This window comes from Pleurodeles waltl, chromosome 7 (assembly GCF_031143425.1).
Source record: "Pleurodeles waltl isolate 20211129_DDA chromosome 7, aPleWal1.hap1.20221129, whole genome shotgun sequence".
Taxonomy (NCBI): Eukaryota; Metazoa; Chordata; class Amphibia; order Caudata; family Salamandridae; genus Pleurodeles; species Pleurodeles waltl.
Window position 1 is genome coordinate 1299355280 of NC_090446.1, and position 21790 is coordinate 1299377069.

At 43.2% G+C, this 21790-nt stretch overlaps 1 protein-coding gene across 20 annotated transcripts in view; it reads left to right on the top strand.

Moving 5' to 3' along the window:
* Positions 1-21790, top strand: part of EPN1 (epsin 1) — a 250587-nt gene that overhangs the window by 144606 nt on the left and 84191 nt on the right. For 11 of the 20 annotated variants that reach the window (XM_069200577.1, XM_069200572.1, XM_069200578.1 and 8 more), the window contains one exon: positions 8642-8743. The exons of the other annotated variants lie outside the window; for them this stretch is intronic. In XM_069200577.1, the coding sequence (XP_069056678.1) occupies positions 8642-8743 (102 nt within the window). The remainder of the gene's footprint in view (positions 1-8641; positions 8744-21790) is intronic. 20 annotated transcript variants of the gene reach the window in all.

Sequence of the window (21790 nt, forward strand, 5' to 3'; positions counted from 1 at the left end):
CCATGCCAACGAGGCATTTCCTTACAGCATGTGAATCCAGAAAACTCTTCAAGTTGCAAAACTACTCCTACTGGTTAGTAACCATTTCATTTTCAGCTTATGGTTTTGTAGATTAATAGGTAACCTACCCATCTCTGCAAATAGAGAAAAGTAGTTGACTGTTCTTTAACAAACTACTTTAGTAATGGTGTTACAAACACTGCTATGTAGCACACATATACAGACTACCATTTTGTTGGCCTAAAATCGCAGTCCAAGGTTACAGTCTGTGTCGTGGTACATTGTGCATTTTGGGGACATGGATACACTTGCAAAAGAAACAAACTTTTAGTAAAAACTAAATATAATTTTCCAAACCCCCCAGTGGATGGCAGCATAGTGCACATCATGTGATCTGATTTCCTCTTACTAAACAAAAATGCGCCTTTGGTTTCTGAGGGTATAAAAGTGTTAGAAATACTTTTCAGTTTGTACAGAAAATAATTTGAGGCAGCCATTTGCTGTCGTACTTGTACGTGACCCAATTGTTTTTTCAGTCTGAGGGTAACAGCCTCTTTTTCTAAGTTGGTCTTCTACTTCCATCAAATTGAAAAGATTTACGACATGGAACCCTCTGTGAGCCAAATGTTAAAGCACATTTAATTAATTGGGTAGCGGGAATAGAGAAATTAGTCGAGTGCAGAATATTTTTAGTGCAGTAATGTAATTCCAAAGAGCACATAATATTTTAATTTGTTCCATATGCTGTCAAATGCCAAGACACAATTAAATTATTTGAAAGCAGGACTTTAAAAGTAGGTTTATTTAAACCCTAAATTATTTTTTGTAAAGGATGACACTCCTTAAATATAGTAGTTGCATTCTGTTTTGTTGCCAGGTTGCTCCATGAATGACAGACACAATGTTCCTGGGTATTTATTTACTAGATCACTTCATTCTGGAAGTTGTAGTAATTTGTAAAATAAATGCCCATGAGTGTATGCTCACGGTTAGACTTAAATGGAGTGATCTTGCAAAAGAAACTGTGACAAATGTATTTTTAACATTAAAGAAAAGAAGTGCTACCTATTTATTTTTGTATCTCATAGGCAATGGAATAGACCTGCTGTGAGCACAATATTATTACTTTAGGGTGACATCTAAAAAAAAAAAAGGCAAGCTTCAAATGGGCATGGAGACCAGTCAGTCAGGAAAAGTGATTTCTCCAAGTAGATTACAAGTGGTTATGAAACCTTCACCCATTCGTCCACCATCTGTCCTTTTATCATTCTTTCAGCCTTAAAAAATGTGTGGGTGATATCTGAATGTTTGTAGAGTGTGTGGGGTATGTGTGTTGGCCTTTATGAATTGGTCTTTGTGCATACTTACCCGACATCTAACAGTAGACTTTGATTCCTGACTTAGATATTTAGTCACACTGCATACTTTTTTCTTCTTCTCACATTTAATAATGCTGCCTTCCCGAGCTTGATCTCTTCCTTGCTTTGTACTAATCAGACACCTTAGGTTCACTAGACACTGCACGTTATTTTCTTTCTGGGAAGATGCACACTTTTCCAGGAAACACATTGCTTTAACAAGGCTTTTTCTCTCACTCTATGCCCTCCTTTTTGCTGTCCTGTGATCCTTTGGACTCTGTTCATGATTGTTTACATGTTGATTGGTCTGTGTTCTTGAGGGCCTGGAGGTCGGTTTGCATGGTTGCGTGTTTGTCTGCTGGTTTGTGTTTGTGGGTGAACCCTGGTGAGTTAGTCCGTGTGGGCATGGATTTCTATGGGTACAGGGTTTGTCTGCAGATATGTTTGTCTGCATGCTCTGCATAAAAGTGAAAACCTACTTGTTTTGTCTGTGGCAAATTTCTAATGGGTTTCTGATGTTTATATGCATGTTTTCTTAAAAGATGAAGACGCAGTGTTGCCATAAAATTGGAATGGTTTAGAAAGAACTTTCCTTTTGGACAAAAAGGTTTTCTATGATTCTGCACATGTGCAGGTATATTTACTGGTTATGAATGTATTGCACATGGCCATGATGGAAACGTGTTAGAGGTAAGTAAATGGCCTTTTTGCATAGTATTCACAACAGAAGGTAAATAAGTGACCACAGATGAGCGACAGAAGAAAGAGGAGTGAGAGTGGGATATGGCATGCAGACCCTACTGTGCATAACACAAATTGACAGATGTTTGATCTTTATGAAATTAAAGTAGTTTAAGTCTTGGCGCACTGATGGTATCCATCCGCACTTGTGAGATTGTGTAAAGACCACTTTTATCCCACTTGGGGCAGGACAGAGGCTGGACACTGTAGATGAAATGATAATGTCATCTATGAAACAGAATAGTTCAGAATAACTAATCAGAGTTTTCAGAGGAATCAAAATGCAATTGAGCATGCAGATTAGTTATACAGGGAAGTCAAATGTAATTTTCTAATTCATAAATCATTTGTTTAGATCTTGGTTCATTTAACATAAAGTATTAAAACAGCATATGCAATTTTGATTGGTTAATTATTACTATTACTAATTATTTGTTGAATGGTTAATTATTACTAATTATTGGTTGATTGGTTAATCATTACTAATCAATACTGCGATAACATTTGCTCTGAAGCATACGCATGTTTAACAACCTAGGACATTGAAGAAGTGGTGCAAAGTGTTTACCTGTTTCTAAGGGTCATGAAAGTTTGACAAAGTGTCTGTAACTCAACTGAAATGGAAATAAGATTTAACAAAGCCAAGAGGTCCTGCCTATGCATTAGCTAATGGCTTTGCCTGTGTGTTTTTGCCACGTTATAACCAGCGTGGCTGCTGTTAAGCATGGTTAAAAGTTAGTGGAGAGTGTTTAGTGTTTTGTGTTGTAGAGTGGCATGTGTGCCATGTCATAGAGTATGTTGTGGTGTAGGTTGTATTGTGGCATAGAGTAGCTTGTTTGAGTGGAATGGTAAAGAGTAGAGTATATTGTCCTAGCGTGCAGTGTTGCAGAGTGGAGTGGCCGAGAGTGCAGTGGTGTAGAGTGGCATGGCGTGCATTTGCGAAGAGTGGAGTGACAGGATAGGGGGGAGTGGTGTAAAGTTGAGTGGCGGAGTATGCATGGTGTGGTAGTGCATTGTCATTAGCGCATCTTCAATTTTGAATGACCATTACATTTGCACAGACATATAGTAACTAATAGAGACTTCTAGTTGCAGATTCCTTACCTTAGAATTTCCCCCCAGGCATCAGACTGGATCTGGAGATTTTTCTTCAAGCAATACCCTTGCGTGTTGGTAGGTGGAGTCGGTCGACTCTGCGGGCGTCGTTGGTGTCGTAGTCGCTGTGATGACGTCGGGAGTATTACATAGATGCCGCCTCAGCACACTGACGTTAGTTCTTTCCTTTCCGCGCCACATGCTGATCCAGAGAGAGCTACCCCGGATCTCTTTTTGACCGAGCGCGACCACAGACCTGAAGTCGTGCACCGAGTGCCGGGCCATGCACTTGAAGGCCTTGAGGCAGCGGTCCCTCAAGCTCATGGCGGCCCGGGGCTCGACTCCACGTAGGTCCCAGTCTCGCTCGAGGAGAAGGTCTCGAGACCGCTCGCGAAGCCACCCTCAGTAGTCTTCTTCTTACCTGCGCCCGAAGACTTGGAGGAAGAAGTCAGAGCGGTCCCGTCACCCTTCTACTTCACCCCGTCGCTCGGCTGATGCGACACGGGAGGAGCGTCGATGCTCGAGGCCTCCATCTTCGGAGCCTGCTTCTGGGTCCGCCCTGCACTTCCCTGAATTTCCGGGACCTTGGAGCGACCCCTGCCCAATTAAAGGAATTTTAAGAGGCCATGCACCTAATTTTTGGTCAGGCCGACCCCAATACGGCGCCTTCAGGCCCAAGGGGTACTATCGGGGAACTTCGGGTTCCGTGCCGGTGGCTCTGGTTCCGGCCACTGAGGTTCCATCTGTATCCGCTCACGGATACGCGCCGGTCGTACCACTGAGACCTTCCCCGGTGCTGGTTCGATTGATAATGCTCCCGACATCAGTGGTGCCCACCATCGACATCAACCCGATCCTCATCCCGGACGACTCTGAACGGCATCAGCCGACGCAGTCTCTGGCTTCGATGGGGCCTACTCACCCTAGGTCGGATTTGGACCCTTTTCGTTATGGGTGCGAATTCGGGGAACGATTGGAGGGGTCCCTGGACCCTTATGAATACCAGGATGACCCTCTCTTGGGCTGGGAACAGGAATTGGGCAAGGTCAGTGGCCTGGACACTTCTCCAGACGCTGGCATGCTGTTTCCTCCTACCATAGCTACGGCGGAGGGAGACACTTATTCTGTGATGGTCAGTAGGGCGGCTGAGGTCCTTGATCTTGAGCTGCCTACTGTACAGGTCAGGGCTAATCTCCTGCCGGAGGTGCTTCAGCCAGTGGCTTCCACATCTGAGCCCCTTCTGCCATTTAATGAGGCCCTCACCGATGTCCTCTTGGGTACTTGGTCCAGACCCAACAACGGGGCCTTGGCCTTTCCGCTGCCCCTCACCCCCAACAGTCTGCCTTTTGCCCCTTTCGTGGCCACGGAAGGGGACTCCCTGTTGCGTCACCAACCCAGCCCACTGTGCCACCCATGCTGTTCAGTCGATGCGTGGCCGAGGACCCGAAATCCCACATGGGTGTGGGACAGGACACCAGAGGTCTGCCCAGTCCACCCCGGCCCCCACTGAAGCCTCCAAACCCTCCTAGTCCATCCCCTCACTCTGATCCAGTTGGCAGCAGGATTTGCCATCACATGCCCCACTGGGAATCCATCACTGCTGACAGATGGGTTTTGCAAATAGTTCGAAAGGGCTATTCCCTCCCCTTCGAATCTGCCTCACCAGCCATGCCTCCATCAGTCAGCCATCTTCCTTAGGTTCATTTGGCACTTCACCACCAGGAAGTCACGACTCTCTTGGCCAAGGGAGCCATAGAGCAGGTCCCTGTGTCAGAAGTAGGTCGTGGTTGTTATTCCTGCTACTTTCTGGTGCTGAAAAAGGACAAGGCTTACATCCTACCCTAGACCTTCAAGCCTCAATTACTTCCTCAAGAGGGAGGAATTCAAAATGCTCACCTTGGCTTAGGTCCTGTCTGCCTTAGACCCAGGAGACTGGATGGTAAAGTTGGACTTGCAGGACGCTTATTTCCTGCATTCCCATCCTGCCTGCCCACAGATGTTACCTGCGATTCGTGGTAGGTCACGAGCACTGTCCGTTAACGGTGCTCCCCTTCGGCCTTACCAGCGCCCATCGGGTGTTCTCAAAAGTGATGGCGGTGGTTGCAGCTAATCTGCGCAGGTTATGGGTCCCAGTCTTCCCCTACCTCGACAATTGGCTGTTGAAGGCGTACACTTTTCGTCTCAAGTGGAAATCCGGGCTCCTTTACGCCTTCCTGACTATGCCACTTCTGCCCAGAGTTCTCAAGAAGATCAGGAACGACCAGGCTCAAGTTATCTTGGTGGCTCCGTACTGGACCAAAGAGTAAGGTATACAGAGCTACTGAGCATGACCACTGACCCTCCACTCAGACTGCCTCTTCGAGCGGATCTTCTGTTGCAGCAACAGGGGCCAGTTCTCCACCCGAACCTGTCCCATCACTACCTTCATGCGTGGAGATTGAGTGGCGGCAGTTGGCGACTTTTGATCTTCCACCCGAAGTCTGCGATGTTATCTTAGCAGCCAGGCATCCCTCCACCAAAACGGTATACGCCTGTCTGCATAAATTTGTGGCATGGTGTACCGACAAATCTGTTGATCCCCCCTCTCTGCTCCTCTTTCTGAGGTTCTTTTGTTCATTCTTTCTTTGGCCCAGCAGGGCCCTGCTTTGGGCACCCTTAAAGGGTATTTATCAGCCATTTCGGCCTTTCTGAGGCTACCTGAGCAGCCCTCACTCTTTAAATCTTGTATTGGCAATCGATTCATTAAAGGTCTGACCCATATATTTCCTCCCACTCCATTTATCATGCTTCAGGGGGACCTTAATCTGGTCCTTACTTAATGTGTACTCCCTTTGAGCCGATGCACAATTGCCCTTTACGGCTCCTTACTTTTAAAACTGTCTTTCTTGTTGCCATCACGTCTGCTCGCAGAGTGAGTGAGCTTCAAGCTCTTTCTTCACAGACTCCATTCTTATCTGCACCCTGACAAAGTGATGTTGTGCACTAAGGCTTCCTTCCTTCCCAAGGTTGTTACGCCTTTTCATGTAGGCCAGTCTATCACCTTGCCTACATTTTACGCACCCCCACATCTTTCCCATGAGGAGGAGAGACTCCACCGTCTGGACCCAAAAAGAGCGTACGTATGTGGGTGTGAAGAAAGGGAAGGCGGTGCAAAACCGTACCATCTCTCGATGCGTACTTCTTTGCATCAAGATGTGCTTCGCTTTGACCACAAAGTAACCCCCTCAGGGCTAGTGCGCTCATACAACCAGAGCAACTGCTGCTTCCACTGTGTTAGCAGGCAGAGTTCCTGTCCTCGATATCTGCAAGGCGGCTACATGGGCATCCCTGCACACGTTTGCTAAACATTACTGCCAGTAAGGTCCGTCAGGACGGCTATTTTGGTTGTTCGGTCCTGAAGGACTTTCTAGTATGATCTTGGTTCGCAGCCCACCTCTGGGGATGGCATTGCTTGGTTATCTGTTCTAAGGTAAGGAATCTGCAACAAGAAGTCTCTATCTAATGTACAAGTTACTTAACTTTGGTAACAAAATATCTGGTAGATACATATTCCAGTTGCAGATTCCTTTCAGCCCACCCATCGTCCCCGCTTGCAAAATGATTTCTAGGGACAGGGATTCCCCCTTTAGATCCTTAGCTCTGGCGCACCAATCTCAGTGTTATTAGCGGCTCTGTGCTTTGGCGTGGAAAGTCGTTATAAGAAACTGACATCACTGCGCTGAGGCGGCATCTGTGTACTACTCCTGACGTCATCACGGCGACTACAACACCTGCGGAATCGACCAATGCCACCTACAGACTCGCATGGGTATTGCTTGAAGAAAAATCTCCGGATCCAGTCTGACTCCTGGGGGAAAATTATAAGGTAAGGAATCTGCAACTAGAATATGTCTCTACCAGATATTTCGTTCCCGAAGGTATGTAACTTGTACTTTACTGACAAAACTATACAGTGCACAAACAGTTGTGTGGAAATATCATCACCTAGTGTATTGATTTGTTTTGTTTGTATTAAAATATTTGTTTCCACTATAATTCAGAATGACCAAATCAAGTACTTGATTTATCCTTTCTTATTCTAATATATTCTAAGATAGCTGCACAGACATTTACATTTTGTTATGTGCTAGAAACAATATCGTACAGCCTTCTTCCACATCACCCCCAGTAGCTAGCATGATTGTGACCTAAATACTCTCCCTTTGAAGTCAGAGACAGAAAAGTGAACACCTAGCTCCCTGGAAGACAGAGCCTGACATTTGACCTATCTTTGAATGAACAGCAAATGTGACAAGATGAGAACAAGATGTAAAGCCTGTTAACAGACATTGAGCGCTGGTGGAAGAATGCAGTAAATGGGAGGGACAAACTCAAGATGTACAGCCTAAAACAAATAAAGCCAGCAAAGAAATGAGTTACAAACCACAAAGCCAATGGTAAGCTATGTGAGGAATACGTTCTCTAGGGAAGCTTTCGGAATGTCCCCACAATGTTTTTAGCAAGTCGGACAGTTGTGCTGTCTGGTAGGCTTCGAACTAAAAACAAGTAGCAGCTTACAGGCTGAGTTATTTGGCAACAAGGTTCCATTCAGTTTAAGTTAGGGGTATGCATCTATGCCTTAGAAATGCAGATTACTTGTGCTAAATGAGAGTAGAGAGTTGATCAGAAAACCTGGTTTGTGGCTGTCATATAATGGTTAAAGAATTGAGAGCAAGAGGAATGTTTGTGCACCAGAGGTGAACAAAGGAGATTTTGGCACTGTATACAGAGCTAGGCAGGCGACATTGCAGGAACCGACTGCAATAATCACAAATAGCTAAGAGTCCTTTGGTATAATAATTTAAGTTCTAAAATTTAATTATTTCATCGTACGCAGCATGTATTAGTCTGTAGAAGTGGGTTTTTACTGCTTATTAAAGTACTGGTGGAAGAAGGATACTGAAGAACATAAATAAATTAGGGACTCCCTTCTGGCAAAAGCACAGGCACATTAGTTCTCTGAAGGCAAGGGCAAAACAGTTGGTTCTGAGTGTAAAAAAAAAAAAAGTCACAAGTTTAAAAGTCTTTGCTGTCTTAATTTTAAAGTTGAAGCTCAACCGTTTCCCACAGAACAGAGCTAAAAGATTTCAAGCAGTCCTAAAATGGAACCCCAAGTATTACATTCTAATGAATTGCTTAAACAGTGTAACTATGCTTTTAAAACGTCTCAAAGAACCCTCCACTCTGGTAATGAAGGTTTCTGATATGTTCAGTTTTTTATTGTGTGCTTTTTTTAAAGTTATGATTGAGGATAGAAAACGAAAATCATAAAAATATTTTAAGCTGTTTATATTGGATAGGTTAAAATTTCCACAGCTTTTGAAGAGAATGTATTGTTGGTGAGGGAGGGCATGGAAGGCGTCTTTGTTTGTCTACTCCATGTTTGTGTGCTCCTCCTCCCTTCCCAGCCAGTACCAGCTTTGACAACTTCGGCAGCCCTGCAGACAGAGACGAGTTTCTGGACTTTGACAGCTTGCGGACCACCCTTCCCCCATCGGGAAGCAGCACAGGTTCGGGAACCCCACCCCTTTTGAAATGCTCACCCTCCTGCCTGGTGATTTACTGCCTGGTCTGCTTCCATCTGCATGAGCTTCCTATCTGCCTCTGAAGCTGCTGCTCAAATTCCGCTTTACTTTTTTTTTTTTTTTTTGCAGCTCTTCTTGCTGATTAAACAATGTTCTGACTTGGACACCTGCAGATGTCAGGCGCTAGAGATTATTCTAGTTTAGATAATTTAAATTCCCTATGCAGTGCAGATATACTACATTAAGGAATTAAGCAGGGATCCGAGTTGGCCATTAAATTGTGTTAAATCTGATTCTATAAACTGAAAGCAGTAGTCCATTTGCAGGTGGTCTTTCTGGACAATTATCATGCATGGCGGTTTTTCTGACTCTACCATGCTGGTTGTTTTGGATCTGATGACCTGAAGTGCAGTCCTGTTGGTGTCTCAGAGTGCACGGCATTAGAAGGCTTGCATGTGCAGAGATTTGGTGATTCCTAATTTGGTGGTGGAATACACTTGTCTTAAATCAGTTTTCTTCCACTAAACAATTTGTACTTACATGATGCAAATTATTACATTCATTGATGGAGGTATGTGTACATTACAACTGAAATGTACGGGTTGAAAGGTAAGAGCATGAAAAACACTCTGAGACATGGCAATGAGTGTTTTAAGGAGAACTTCCAAAGAAAATTAGTAAACAAAAAATAAATACTCAAGCCGTAGTTAGTTGTTGTAAACTTTTGATTGAATTGCTTTGTATTATCATAAGTTATTGATAAACACATGCTCCCTGCATTTAAATTCTCAACTTGTACTCCCTTTTCTTCTTACTTTAATATTGCAAGCTTTGAACTTCCCATCAGTTCAAACCAAGGACTGACGATAGCGTTTGCTTTCCAAGCCCACCTGTCCAGACCTAAGTCCATAGGCATAGGGGTGAAATAGACCTAGTAAATGGGGGAGCCTGTGTTCGCTGCCTACTTCCCAGGTAAGTAAAATGGATGCTGGGAGAGTTCATTGGGTGGGGTGTGGGTCAGGTAGATTTATTTTTATTTATGTTTTTGGTCTCTTTGAATTGGAGCTGAAACCTGCCCGTCGCATATCAGCGGGGTAAGTATTGCATGGTCTAAACGGGTTGAAAGGTAAGAGCATGAAAAACACTTATGCAGGTGTCTCGGAGACATGGCAATGAGTGTTTTAAGGAGAACTTCCAAAGAAAATTAGTAAACAAAAAATAAATACTCAAGCCGTAGTTAGTTGTTGTAAACTTTTGATTGAATTGCTTTGTATTATCATGTTATTGATAAACACATGCTCCCTGCATTTAAATTCTCAACTTGTACTCCCTTTTCTTCTTACTTTAATATTGCAAGCTTTGAACTTCCCATCAGTTCAAACCAAGGACTGACGATAGCGTTTGCTTTCCAAGCCCACTTGTCCAGACCTAAGTCCATAGGCATAGGGGTGAAATAGACCTAGTAAATGGGGGAGCCTGTGTTCGCTGCCTACTTCCCAGGTAAGTAAAATGGATGCTGGGAGAGTGCATTGGGTGGGGTGTGGGTCAGGTAGATTTATTTTTATTTGTTTTTGGTCTCTTTGAATTGGACCTGAAACCTGCCCGTCGTATATCAGTGGGGTAAGTATTGCATGGTCTAAATGGGTAATATGCTTTAGTACTCATTTGCAGGAAATAAAGTCTCTACATATGTCTAATTGGAGGCTTTACATGTAGAGCATTCTTATAATCAGTTTGGCAGTGATGGGCAGACATGCCACAAAAAGATATCTGGGCTAGAGAAGAGTTCCAATAAAATCTTCAGAGTATTTTTGATGTCAGTATAGTTCTATCCAGACTGTCAATTCAAGACGATCTTCCATCCTCTGCCTACTCTTGAACATTCAGACTCCGTGATGTGTTTTTGAGGTGCCCCAAGAATCCACATGGACAGGGTCTGTTACCTTTGCTTTACAATGCATTTCTAATTTCACACACAAGCTGGCACACCTTTTGTGATGTTGAAAAGCAATAATCTGTAGTAGTCTGTCTGCTGATGTCTTGCGGGTTTCGACTACGTATTCGTAGTAAACAGTGTGTCATACTGTGAACCCAGCACTAAATGACAGGATGATACAAAGCATATGATCTACAACAACATGACAGGCAGCAAACAGTTAGATTCAGGTAAGCAAAATTTTCCTCTCTGTCTAATTGTAGCATTCGCTCTTCCTGTTAACATTTCCCAGGAGCATTATATTCTAATTGGAGAGGGGGTGACTTACAAAGGTCTATTAATTTCCTAACTTCAGACCAACAAGTATGTGCTCATTGGAAACTTTGATATTCTGCTAAATGGAAAGAAAGACGAGAGCAGAAGTGACGTTCACATTTCTGTTAAAGCTATTGGCAGGGATTAACCTTTCTCCAACAAAAAAACTGAGTGAGATAGTCAGCGACTGGAAGGAGATCATGTATTGTGCAAATTAGCCAAATAGTGAGATGTAAGAAGCTGCTCCGCGGCAGCCTTTAACTGTGTGAAGAAACTTTCTTAATGCTTCTCTAGAAAATCGAGTTAGGAAATAAGTAGCCAGTAAGTCAAATGTCAAGTTGGTTATTCTTGTGTCCTGATCTTCCCACCAACTTGATTGGGAATTTTGAGGGATAAATCATGCTTACCCACTTTGTAGCCGTCATGTTTGTGGTCAAATATCAGTATCGCTCATAAATTCTATTTTTCAGGCTCTTTAACCTATCGCCCACCTGGCAATGCTAATAATTGGGTTAACTCTATCAGATGCTGTATTTCTCCCCCCCCCCCCCCCCAACCCCCCATTGTTAGATTTGCAAATTTACGCTATAAAGTGACCTAAATATTAATTTAGAGGACCCTCTCTGCAGCATCAATCAAACTTTAATTGAAGAACTCAGGATTTTAAATCACAATCTAATGAATTGCACTCCATCAAGCAGGTCCCCTCTTAAATCCAGTTTTCTCTAATATAAAAAAAACCTTAGTCCTTTGGCCCCGATGCCACTGCTGGTCGGGTCTTCATGCTGTTCCTTTTCTTGTGCTGATCCATCTTAAACCATCCGGGGAGAGACTACTATCTGATTTTCTGTCAAAGGCATGGCCAGGCTTGACACTGCTGCCCTCAGTAATAATCTGAGGTAAACAATACCTAATTTGAAGGGAAAGGTTGAGTTGAATCAACCTTTGACCGTAGACCATGTCCCCTGGCTCCAAGGTTCACTGAGGAATTAAAGGCTATAAAATCTAACTGTAAGAGGCTGGAAAGATCTTGGCAGATTACCTATGATGACACCTCTACAATTAAGTATCAAGACGCCCTGAAACACTATCACAACCTCTGTAGAACGGCCGAGCCACCTTTTATTCAGAATGGATCATTACGACCCACCTCTATCCCTGAACACTTTACAAAATAGTTAAGGATCTCTCAGATCCAAGTAGATCTACTCCAACTCAGACATTATCCCAGTCTCAGTATGAGGAATTGGTGATTTTCTTTGTCAATTAAGTGCAGACCATCCAACACTCCCTGCACAGTGTAAGAGGGGAATCCTCTCAGTTAAGTCACCCTGCTCCACCACCTGTTCAGATTGACACTATTGTGGTGAATACTTTGCCTACTCTCCAAAAACTGCAAGACTGAGAAGCTTTGGGTGTACCACAATTTGTGTCTTTTGCCCAAGCCATAAGATTTTGGTCTCCTAAGGACCCTCTTCCCCCCTCCCCTCCAGCTAAGCTGTGTCTTTGGACTCTGAGGGTTTGTTGATTTTTGGTAAGACTTCTAAATTGCTCCCTTCAGGAGGACTTGATTCCAGAGCTTTGGATCCTATAATCCCTCCTCTTGTAAAGAAACCTAATTTGGATATCTCAGATTGGGCCAACTGCAGACCAATATCTCTGCTTCCTATTTTGGCTAAAATCTTAGAAAAACATATCTGTAATCAACTTTCTTGCTTTGTGGAGTCACAGTGCTTCCTACATGGCTCCCAGTCTGGATTAAAAGGTGGTCACAGTACCGAGTCTGCCCTCCTTGGGGTCACAGAAAATCTTAGGTGGCTCCTGGACAAGGGTCAGACAGTGATTCTGGTCTTGCTGTATCTTAGTGCCGCCTTCGATACTGTATCTCATAATACACTGTTGATGAGATTGGCACAACTGGGGCTCCAGGGTACAGATCTTTCTTGGATGTTATCTTTCTCAAAGAGTTGTACCTTTCAGGTACATTTGGGGAATGCCTTTTCCACATGTTGTACTGATTTCAGGGGTTCCTCAAGGTGCCGCCTTAAGCATGGTCCTCTTTAAAATCTATATTCACCACTTAGCTGACCTGGTAGAACGATGTGGGTTCACTATATTTTCATGTGCGGGTGACAGTCAAATCATCTTTTCTTTGTCATCCGCTCAGGACCACAACGCTATGTCTTTGTACTCCTGTCTGTCCCAAGTTGATGCTTGGATGAATAACAACTCATTGAAGCTTTAATGAAGAAAAGAAAGAGGTGCTGGTACTTTGTAAGAACCCCTTCCTCTGGGGACCTCAACATTGGCCTGTGGCCCTAGGTGCTATGCCTGCCCCGGTTCCCAAAGTCAAGAACCTTGGCTTCTTGCTGGACTCAAAGCTGTCCATGAAGTCTCAGGTGGCCTAAGTTTCTGATACCTGTTTTTCGACTTCAAAATGGCTATGAAAGTTCATCTAGATACATCTGTTGTCTGCTAAAAGATCTGTGATCCAGGCACTTATTCTGTCTAGATTGGATTTCGGGAATATCTTGTATTTGGGAGTTGATAAAACATCTTTGAGACACTGACAGGTGGTGCAGAATGCGGCAGCCAGATAGATATATAAACTTCCAAAATGGGAGTCAGTCACTTCCCTCTTTTGCAAGCTCAGTTAGCTCAAAGTGGAGTAACGCTTTAAATTTAAAGCACTGCTCTATATTTTTAACGCAAGGGCAGGGACTGCCCCTCACCACACAATGGATTTAATAAAACCTTACCACCCAGTTCACTCATTAAGCACAATCAACCTATCTCTTTGCACTGTTCCTAAATTTTTAAAAACTGGCTCACATGGGAGGTTGTTCCTTTGCATATCTCGGCCCTGAGCCCTGGAACGCCCTTCTGAAACATTTTAGATTCTGCCCTTCACTTACCACTTTTTTGTTCTGAATCAGATAGTTGGTGGTGAGGGGGGGCGCTCAATTTGTTGCTTACGTGCCGGGAAATCCTATTAGGGTAGCTGTTGCGCTATATAAGCTCTTAACATTAACATTATATTTGTGCATCCCTGGTAAAACTGGGTAAGACCCTCACTTCCATTAGTTTTTAAGCATACATGTACACAATGCAAACTCCCAAAGCTTAATAAGAACTACTGTAGTGGTAGATGTAATAGAGTATTACAGTTGCAGAAAGAAAATGAAGTAAGTAATAAGTTGAGCAAGAAAATAAACTATTGTTCCTTGTTGAGATTGCTTTTTAATTCAGTTTCACGGTTTGTAATCATGTGGTTTGACAGCCAATGCACATTTCAGCTCTTTTCCAGTATTTAGGCCTGGGACTTTTTCAAGGCAGAAACTAATTTTCTTAAAACTTAAATCTTTTCTAAATTATTGATAAAAGCAAAAGGAAATTTATTACACATTGGTTGTGTATACACGTGCTTCTGAACACTAATGAATCACTGCATGTATGACAGCTTGGATAAGATAGTCATTGTGAGCCACATGTGACTGGTGGAAAAGAGCTACAGGGTGGATAAGCAAAAATACAAATATATAAAAGTATTATAATGGATAATTACGGCACAAAATGGAGGTAGATGTTCGGTATTGAATTAGGAAGTTCAGTGGGATAACAGTCTCTACAGTTGTGTGTCCTGAAGGTAAGTACCTTAAGCAAGGAGGTTTGAACTTGGCCACGTGAAGGTTTCTTAACTAATGCCTAGTGAGCTATACGAAGTGATGCACTCGGGATATAGGAGTATATTGCCAAATTATCATCACTGCTATGTACTTCCAGGAGTCAAACATCTTTCTTGGAAAAAACAAAATGACTTCACTTGCCATGACTGCTCTTCGTCAACTAGGTAAATGCAAAGTCACTACCATCATATTCAACAACAGCTGTCGACATAACATCAACGAATGGATCAATTGTAATTGTATATTCATCATAGGTTAAACAATGTCTCTGTAACATACACTACTTTGGCAGTACAATGTGACAGTTGATAACTGCACTATTGTAGCGTACAAATCGGGCTCTGGCAGAACATAAGTATCAAACATCATTCATATTTACTGGAATGGAATACATTTCAAAGAACCCCAGGATAGCAACCAGGAATTGATCCTAAGAAAAAGAGAAAGTGAATTGGTTTTGCTATTCTACCCAGTACAAAGAGGAGTTTAGAGTGTGTGATGCATTACTGGCTGTTTTAAACAACCCACCCACTTTCTCTACTATATTGTACCACACAAACCTCACGGTCAACTTCACATCGAACTGTTGGTCAGCTTGGGTCTCGTCCACTCTCCGGATGCCTTAGCTACCTAAAACATATGTTCGTCTTCTGTTCTCGAATGATATATTAACTTCCACCTGTTTGCTTAGGACATGCTAAACTTGCTCCTATTCAGAGTAACCTTTAAGAGGCTGCCACAGTTCTAGTAATGTTCATAGTATGGTGGCTGTAGCTACACATGCTCTGCATACTCCTGCCAGCTAGTGTTTGCTTCAGACATTTGCAACTTGTTTTTGTTTGAAGAAGTCTTTTGAGTCACAGAGACTCCTCCCTTAGTTAGCAATGTGCATGTGCACAAACTTCATTATTGGATTGTTTTTTTTTCCTCCATTGGGTTTGGGTGTGTCAACTGTGCTTCTGAACTTGATGTGTTCAACACTAACTGCTTTGGGCCTACACAGTCGAATCTTCCACTTCCATTGCCAAGAAGACTTGCCTTCATTAACTGGTGTCCTTTTCCCGCTCCTTCCCGACACACTTTGGAAACTGTTACTGAAGACCGAATTCCTGACTCTTGGGGCGCCCTTGTCTCACTAGTGCACCATGCATCTTTCATTATCAACTCTATTGCATGAAGAGGCGTAGAGGATGATGGAACAGACAACCTTCAAGAAATGTCCTCAATGCCAACAAGTACCCCTGAGGGTCTTTATTCTGTCTCTTCCTGGATCCCAACCTCTCCAGGCGTGCCTTCTGCTTGGCAAGACGAAGAAGGAGCAAAAAGCCTTCTCCGAAACGTGCTTCCAAGCCGAAGGTCCCCTCGTTGTCCCATCTTGTTTAACGTTGGAACCAGCATCAGCGCTGAGTCTGCCTTCCATGGTGGGCTCTGAAGACTCCCGACAGGCCCATAGTTCAAGAGGTGCTTGATGAGAGGCCGAGATGGATCATTTATCCCTGTATGGGGAAACTCTCTTAAGGTGCCCAGAGACTTTGCCCAAAAAAAGGTAGAGTCCAGCCTTTGAGGACATGGCTGTACTTGGACGACTCTTCGGAGCCTGCAAAAGCTACCATCCCTTCACATCCCTCTACACCCCCCCCCCCCCCCCCCCCCCCCACTACCTTCGTATTTGCCATATGCATCACCACAGTCCTCTGATACTCCACCTCGATATCACCACCACCCTCCTATTTCCAATGTGCATCACCATAGTCCTCTGAAACGGGCAACCCAAGTCCCTGTCTCTCTTTCCCCCACAATCCACAGAGGACCCCGTGGGAAGACTGATGGAGATTCTATCCCTGGGGATCCTGGTCTGGATGCAGGTTACAGTGAGGGCTTATGCATAACCTCCCTAGTCCCCCTTCCTCCTCTTAAGATGACACTGCATGATACCATGGGGTTATTAAGCAGGCAACTGCATCCCATAAGGTAGGTTTGCACATCATGACTGAGGAGGATGAATTTCTGGGAAAGATGCTGTCCAGGACGGAATGCTTTATCCAATTATTTCTAGGGCTTGCTCAAGCCTGCCTCATACACCTTTAAGAAGCTTGTAAAATTCTGGGTGTTAAGCCCAGAGCCGGGAAGAAGTTCAAATGTTCTCTCTCTGACCTCACATTCATCAGAGGACATGTCCCCACAGACTCCCTGTTGATATAATCCCACCCACAAATTACCTGCTCAGGTGATGATCCCCACCTGATAGGGAGATCAACTGTATCAATGCAGTTGTCAAAAGGTAACCAGTCAGGACACTCTGAGGCATCATTAATTCTGTGGGCCTCATGTGGCACTGCAACAGGGCTCTTTGTGAGGAAATGGTGGGACTACTGGAACACCCTGTGGAATTCCAGAAAAGACGGGAGGAGATCGTATAGGAGGGCAAGATCATCTTCATTGCCACCATACAATGGGATTTTTTTGTGTGGAAAAACCCTCACCCACCAGGGTTACCCCTTGGTGGCATGTTTCATCATTGGGTTTCCTCCCGTTCTGCTGCAGAACGAGGCGTGTTATGACGAACTGAATACGTGGGAGCACTGATGTAGTTTCATCAATGTGAATACTAGGAGGAGTGATGGGGGTCTTAGGTGATTTAAAAATACCTTCCTCTGGATGGTATTACTAATTTAATATGTCTCACAGGGATGGTATTGTTAAAAGAGTGGTGTTGGAGGTGGGGTATATTATGTACCTTACCTCCTAAATGGTCTACATGTTTCGGAGTCTACCTCTAGACTCCTCTTCAGGACCAAGGTGGACTCCCTAGTGTCACTCCTTGATTAACTACCACTAGTGAAAGCACTAACATTAAATGCTCTGTGGTATGATGTGGTACATACAACTAAAATAAAGTAATACCCATTGGTAACGATGTCCTTCTGTGTCCTTCTGGAAAACCTGTGGAAAAAGAAAGAATAAAGGTTGCTACTTGCATTACTTATGGGTGTGGAGCTATTCACAATCACCACCCTGCTCGTGTAAAAAGGCACATATGAATCACTTAAAATAGACAAATGCAAGACATACTACACTTAGAAAAACATATCAACACACTTTAACACGTGAGGCACCTCTAAGAAACACGTGTGGTGCATGTGTGACCTACTTTTTAGTGTCTACGCTTTCGCATCATAGATCCTCCGGGAGGTGGTGTTTGCTTGTATTCACACACTGAAAATATATGCAGCATATTTAGACTCACTGAATGGCCGCTGCACGTAGTCAAAAGCGTTAAGCGCACTTACTTCGTCAAAGTGACACTCCCGCTTTCTGCCTAATGCTCACCTCTCCGGGGTCTGAAACACCCCAGTTCCTGTGGGGGTCTGATATTTAAGCTTAATGCTGCTCACGCGTCCCAGCTGGTTGACACGTATGGCACTACACTGGTAAACATCTAAAATGGCGGTAGTTAGTGTGCCGAAGAGGGGCTTTGAGGGCCCCTTTCTTAGGTGTCCTTCAGAAATGCCTGATATATCACAGGAATCTAAAATTAGGGGAAAAGAAAGAATGGAGGAAGTGACAGGAGGCTGTACTGTCTCAGGGGAGTAAGAATAATAGGACTCCCTGTTATGGACTTGTAAAACGGTGTAAGGAAGGATGGTTATGTACATTATCAAAGGGAAAGGTGACCTGCTAATTGTTATGGCGTCACGCTGGTCAGGGTGAACCTGATGTTGGTGTTGCATTAACTGTCCCCACGGAATATTCTTATTGAGGCCACGTTGGTGTGTGCATAATTTAAAAACCAACGTTGTTCTCTTTCGAGTAGGAAGGATTCGCTCTTAACCTCTTTGTGATGTTCAAGGATAACCCATCGATAATCCTCCACTGTGTGTTCATGTAATGAGTGGACATTTTAATGGTGGCGCGGCCACATCTCAAATTACTCCGATGTTCACCAATGAGAGTTTTCACTTTGCGGGTGGTCATTCCTATGTAATGTAATTTGCATGGGAACGTAATCATATAGACTACTTGCTGGGTGTTGCAGTTGGTGAAATCCTTTATTTCCCATGTAGTATTATCATTAAAAAGGACACTTTTGGTCGTGTTTGTCAAATGGCTCATGCTGCATTTCCCACATGGATAGTGTCCTGTGGGTGGGAGGTAAGAGGTTTGTGCGGTCCAGTTTTTCTCTTGGACAGGTGTAGGGGGGGTGTGTGCTTGCATATCTCTTATACTTTTGCCACGTGTGTTGGAAAACATCAGTTTGGGAAAGTTCAAAAGGCCACTGTTCAAAATGCGCCAATGTTTGTTTATAATCTTGCTCACTCGATTAGAGGCTACATTGAGTGTTGTGATGCAAATAGGTCTTTCTTCTTTCCCCTTTTGAGGAGGAGTGTCCAAGAAGAGCCCCTCTGTTATTATTGAGTGCTCGTTTCATGGCTCGAATGATTATTTTGGGGGGATATTTCCTCGCCTCTAATTTCGATATAAGGTTCTGGGCTGCTTGTTTGTAGTCAGACACCTCAGAACAATTCCTTCTTAGTCTGAGGAACTGTCCAAATGGGAGGTTCTCCCTCAAATGGCGGGGGTGGGTACTATCGAAAAGTAACAAACAGTACTTTGCTGTTGGTTCCTCATGGGTGGTGTTTTTTTGGGCTCCATTGGCTGCTATGATGATAAGGTCTAGAAAAACTAACTTTTCCTTGCTCTTTGTCAGATTGAATACCAGGAACTGGTCCTGTCTATTTAGCCACTCTAAAAAAAAACCAAAAGGCCCCACTTATGTTTCTTTCCCTTTCAAGATGAAAATGTCATCAGTGTATCTTTTCCATAGTGCAGTGTTATCTCTATATGGGTGAGTGGTTTTTAGAATTGTCTCTTTCTCAAAAATATTTTTGGAGTCAGTTCCCTGTTTCCATGAACTATGTGACTCAGATAAAACACTTAAGTAAGAAAAAGTGGGAGTAAAATTTAATTTAAAATCACCAACCTTGAAATCACACCACTTCATAGCTTTAGGCCCACATTTCATTATAAATGTTTTACGCAGATTTACATTTAAGTATGTATATATCTGACCAAGCAGGAGATGAGTAACCGGGCCTTACATCGTAGGCATAGAGGAGAGAGCTGGAATTGGGCAATATCCGTTCAGAGGGAGGTGTGAGAATACAATCCTGCCTGACCTCTCTCTGTTGAATTAGCAAGTGCATTCATCCAGAGTCCATAGAGTACCCTAGCCTTGCTCCCTTTGTACATATTTTTTAAGAAAAGAAATGATCGGCGGGTCAACCCCTAACTCCAATAATACTTTCTGCAATTTATTTGTGCACCACACAATCAAACGTGCTCATTAATTCGACTAAATGCCAAAAAGAATGGACCCTTTTTAATTGTTTTTATTTTGAGTATATTTCCCAATTAACAGGCTTAAGTTAAGACCCTGCTCAACGGTCCCTATGAAAGCCATACTGTAGATTGGGTAAAATATATTCGTTTTTCGTCCATTCTTTTGGCCTCCCATTAATATTTTAACTAACTTTCACCAGAGGATCAAGTAGGAAAATGGGGCAGTAGCAGACTGGATTAGAACAGTCCCCCTTGTAAATGGGGACTGTCAGAGAAATCTGAACATGTGTTCAAAATACCCGATCTACAACAAGCCCCTAGAAACTTGGACAATACTGGACCGTAGAGCGGTATGTTCGTCTTAAAAAGGCCAATAGGAATGCTGTCTGGTCCCGGTGCTTTCCTGCTATTAAAAAGAACCCTGTTGAGCTCCTCTGAAGAGAAACATATAGACAGCTGTGGTCTCCTGATAGTTCCTAAAGAGTGTCATGCTCAGTCCTCAATGGAACCCGTCAGGAGCAGAATAGATGTTTGAAACATCATGTCTGGCCTCTTGTTCATCGTATGGTCTTAAAAGTAAAATATTCTGAGAAGTGTTCCTTTCTTACCACCTCTTACATTATGACAAAGATGAACTGCCCTGAAAAGGCTGGGCAGACTCTGTGTTCAGTAAAGGATTTGTTGCTTTATTTAAAAAATAAAAAAAAACCTTTGGAGCAAATAGACATTTTCCTGGGCATCAAATACTTTCTCCCTCTTCTCCAAGGCAAGGTTAGCCAAATAGCAACAGGTACATTGTGGTGGAAAACGTTCAGCTCTAGGACTATGTCTTACTGAACAACAGTTTCACACATGAACATTTAAGAAGACACCTTGAGAAAACTTTCATGCGGCACATGAGTAACAGACAGTCCATCAGATTTCTAACATCCATATTCGAGACACTGCGCATTCATAGATTAGAATAATTTGACTAGAACCTGCAGCGCCCATATTATGCTCTTCACCTCCCCATGTAAAGAATCTCATGATATCATTTCCTCCTGATCATCTCATATCACTGTCTTCTCTTTCCCCTTTCGGGAAATTCATTCTCAGAGCCATATCTTGTGTGGCCAAATGGCACCCAAATCTTCTATCTTGCATTACCTCCGTAAAATGTATTCTGGTACCTTATCAGTGTTCACTGACTTTGAAGGCCCTCATGACAGGGGAAGGTCTTCATTAGTCACCCTTCATTTGGCTGTATCTGACGCAAATATTGTTCTTCGTGCTCCGAAGAAGAAACTCACTGGGTGCTAGAAATATTAATTCTGACAATGTGTCTTTGTCAAAGTTTCCCAAATTACTGCAGTTGGAATTGTTGATAGTTCTGTTTTGGATCACTCTGTCTGTTTTATTCACTATTGTAAATGTGAATGATACAAAATAGATGTTGATAGTGCATACAGTATCTAAAGTCGCAGCTAATTATTCTTGAGTTTTCTTCTGGATAAACCATTGTTTTTGTTTCATGAATTAACCCAGGTTCGTTATTCAGGGTAGCCATTGTTTCTGATGGATACTTCAATCTGCAAATTCCTCACCTTTTGAATATCCTAGGTGCCAGTCTGGATCTGTAAGCTTATAGCTCTTCCGCAGTAGTAGAGGGTGGCGGCTTCATCATGACAGGTGATTTCACTGGAGCTAACTGACATCTGTTCCATTTTTTTTTTTTTTCACCATTGACATATTTCTGAGATTTTCAACTCTTTT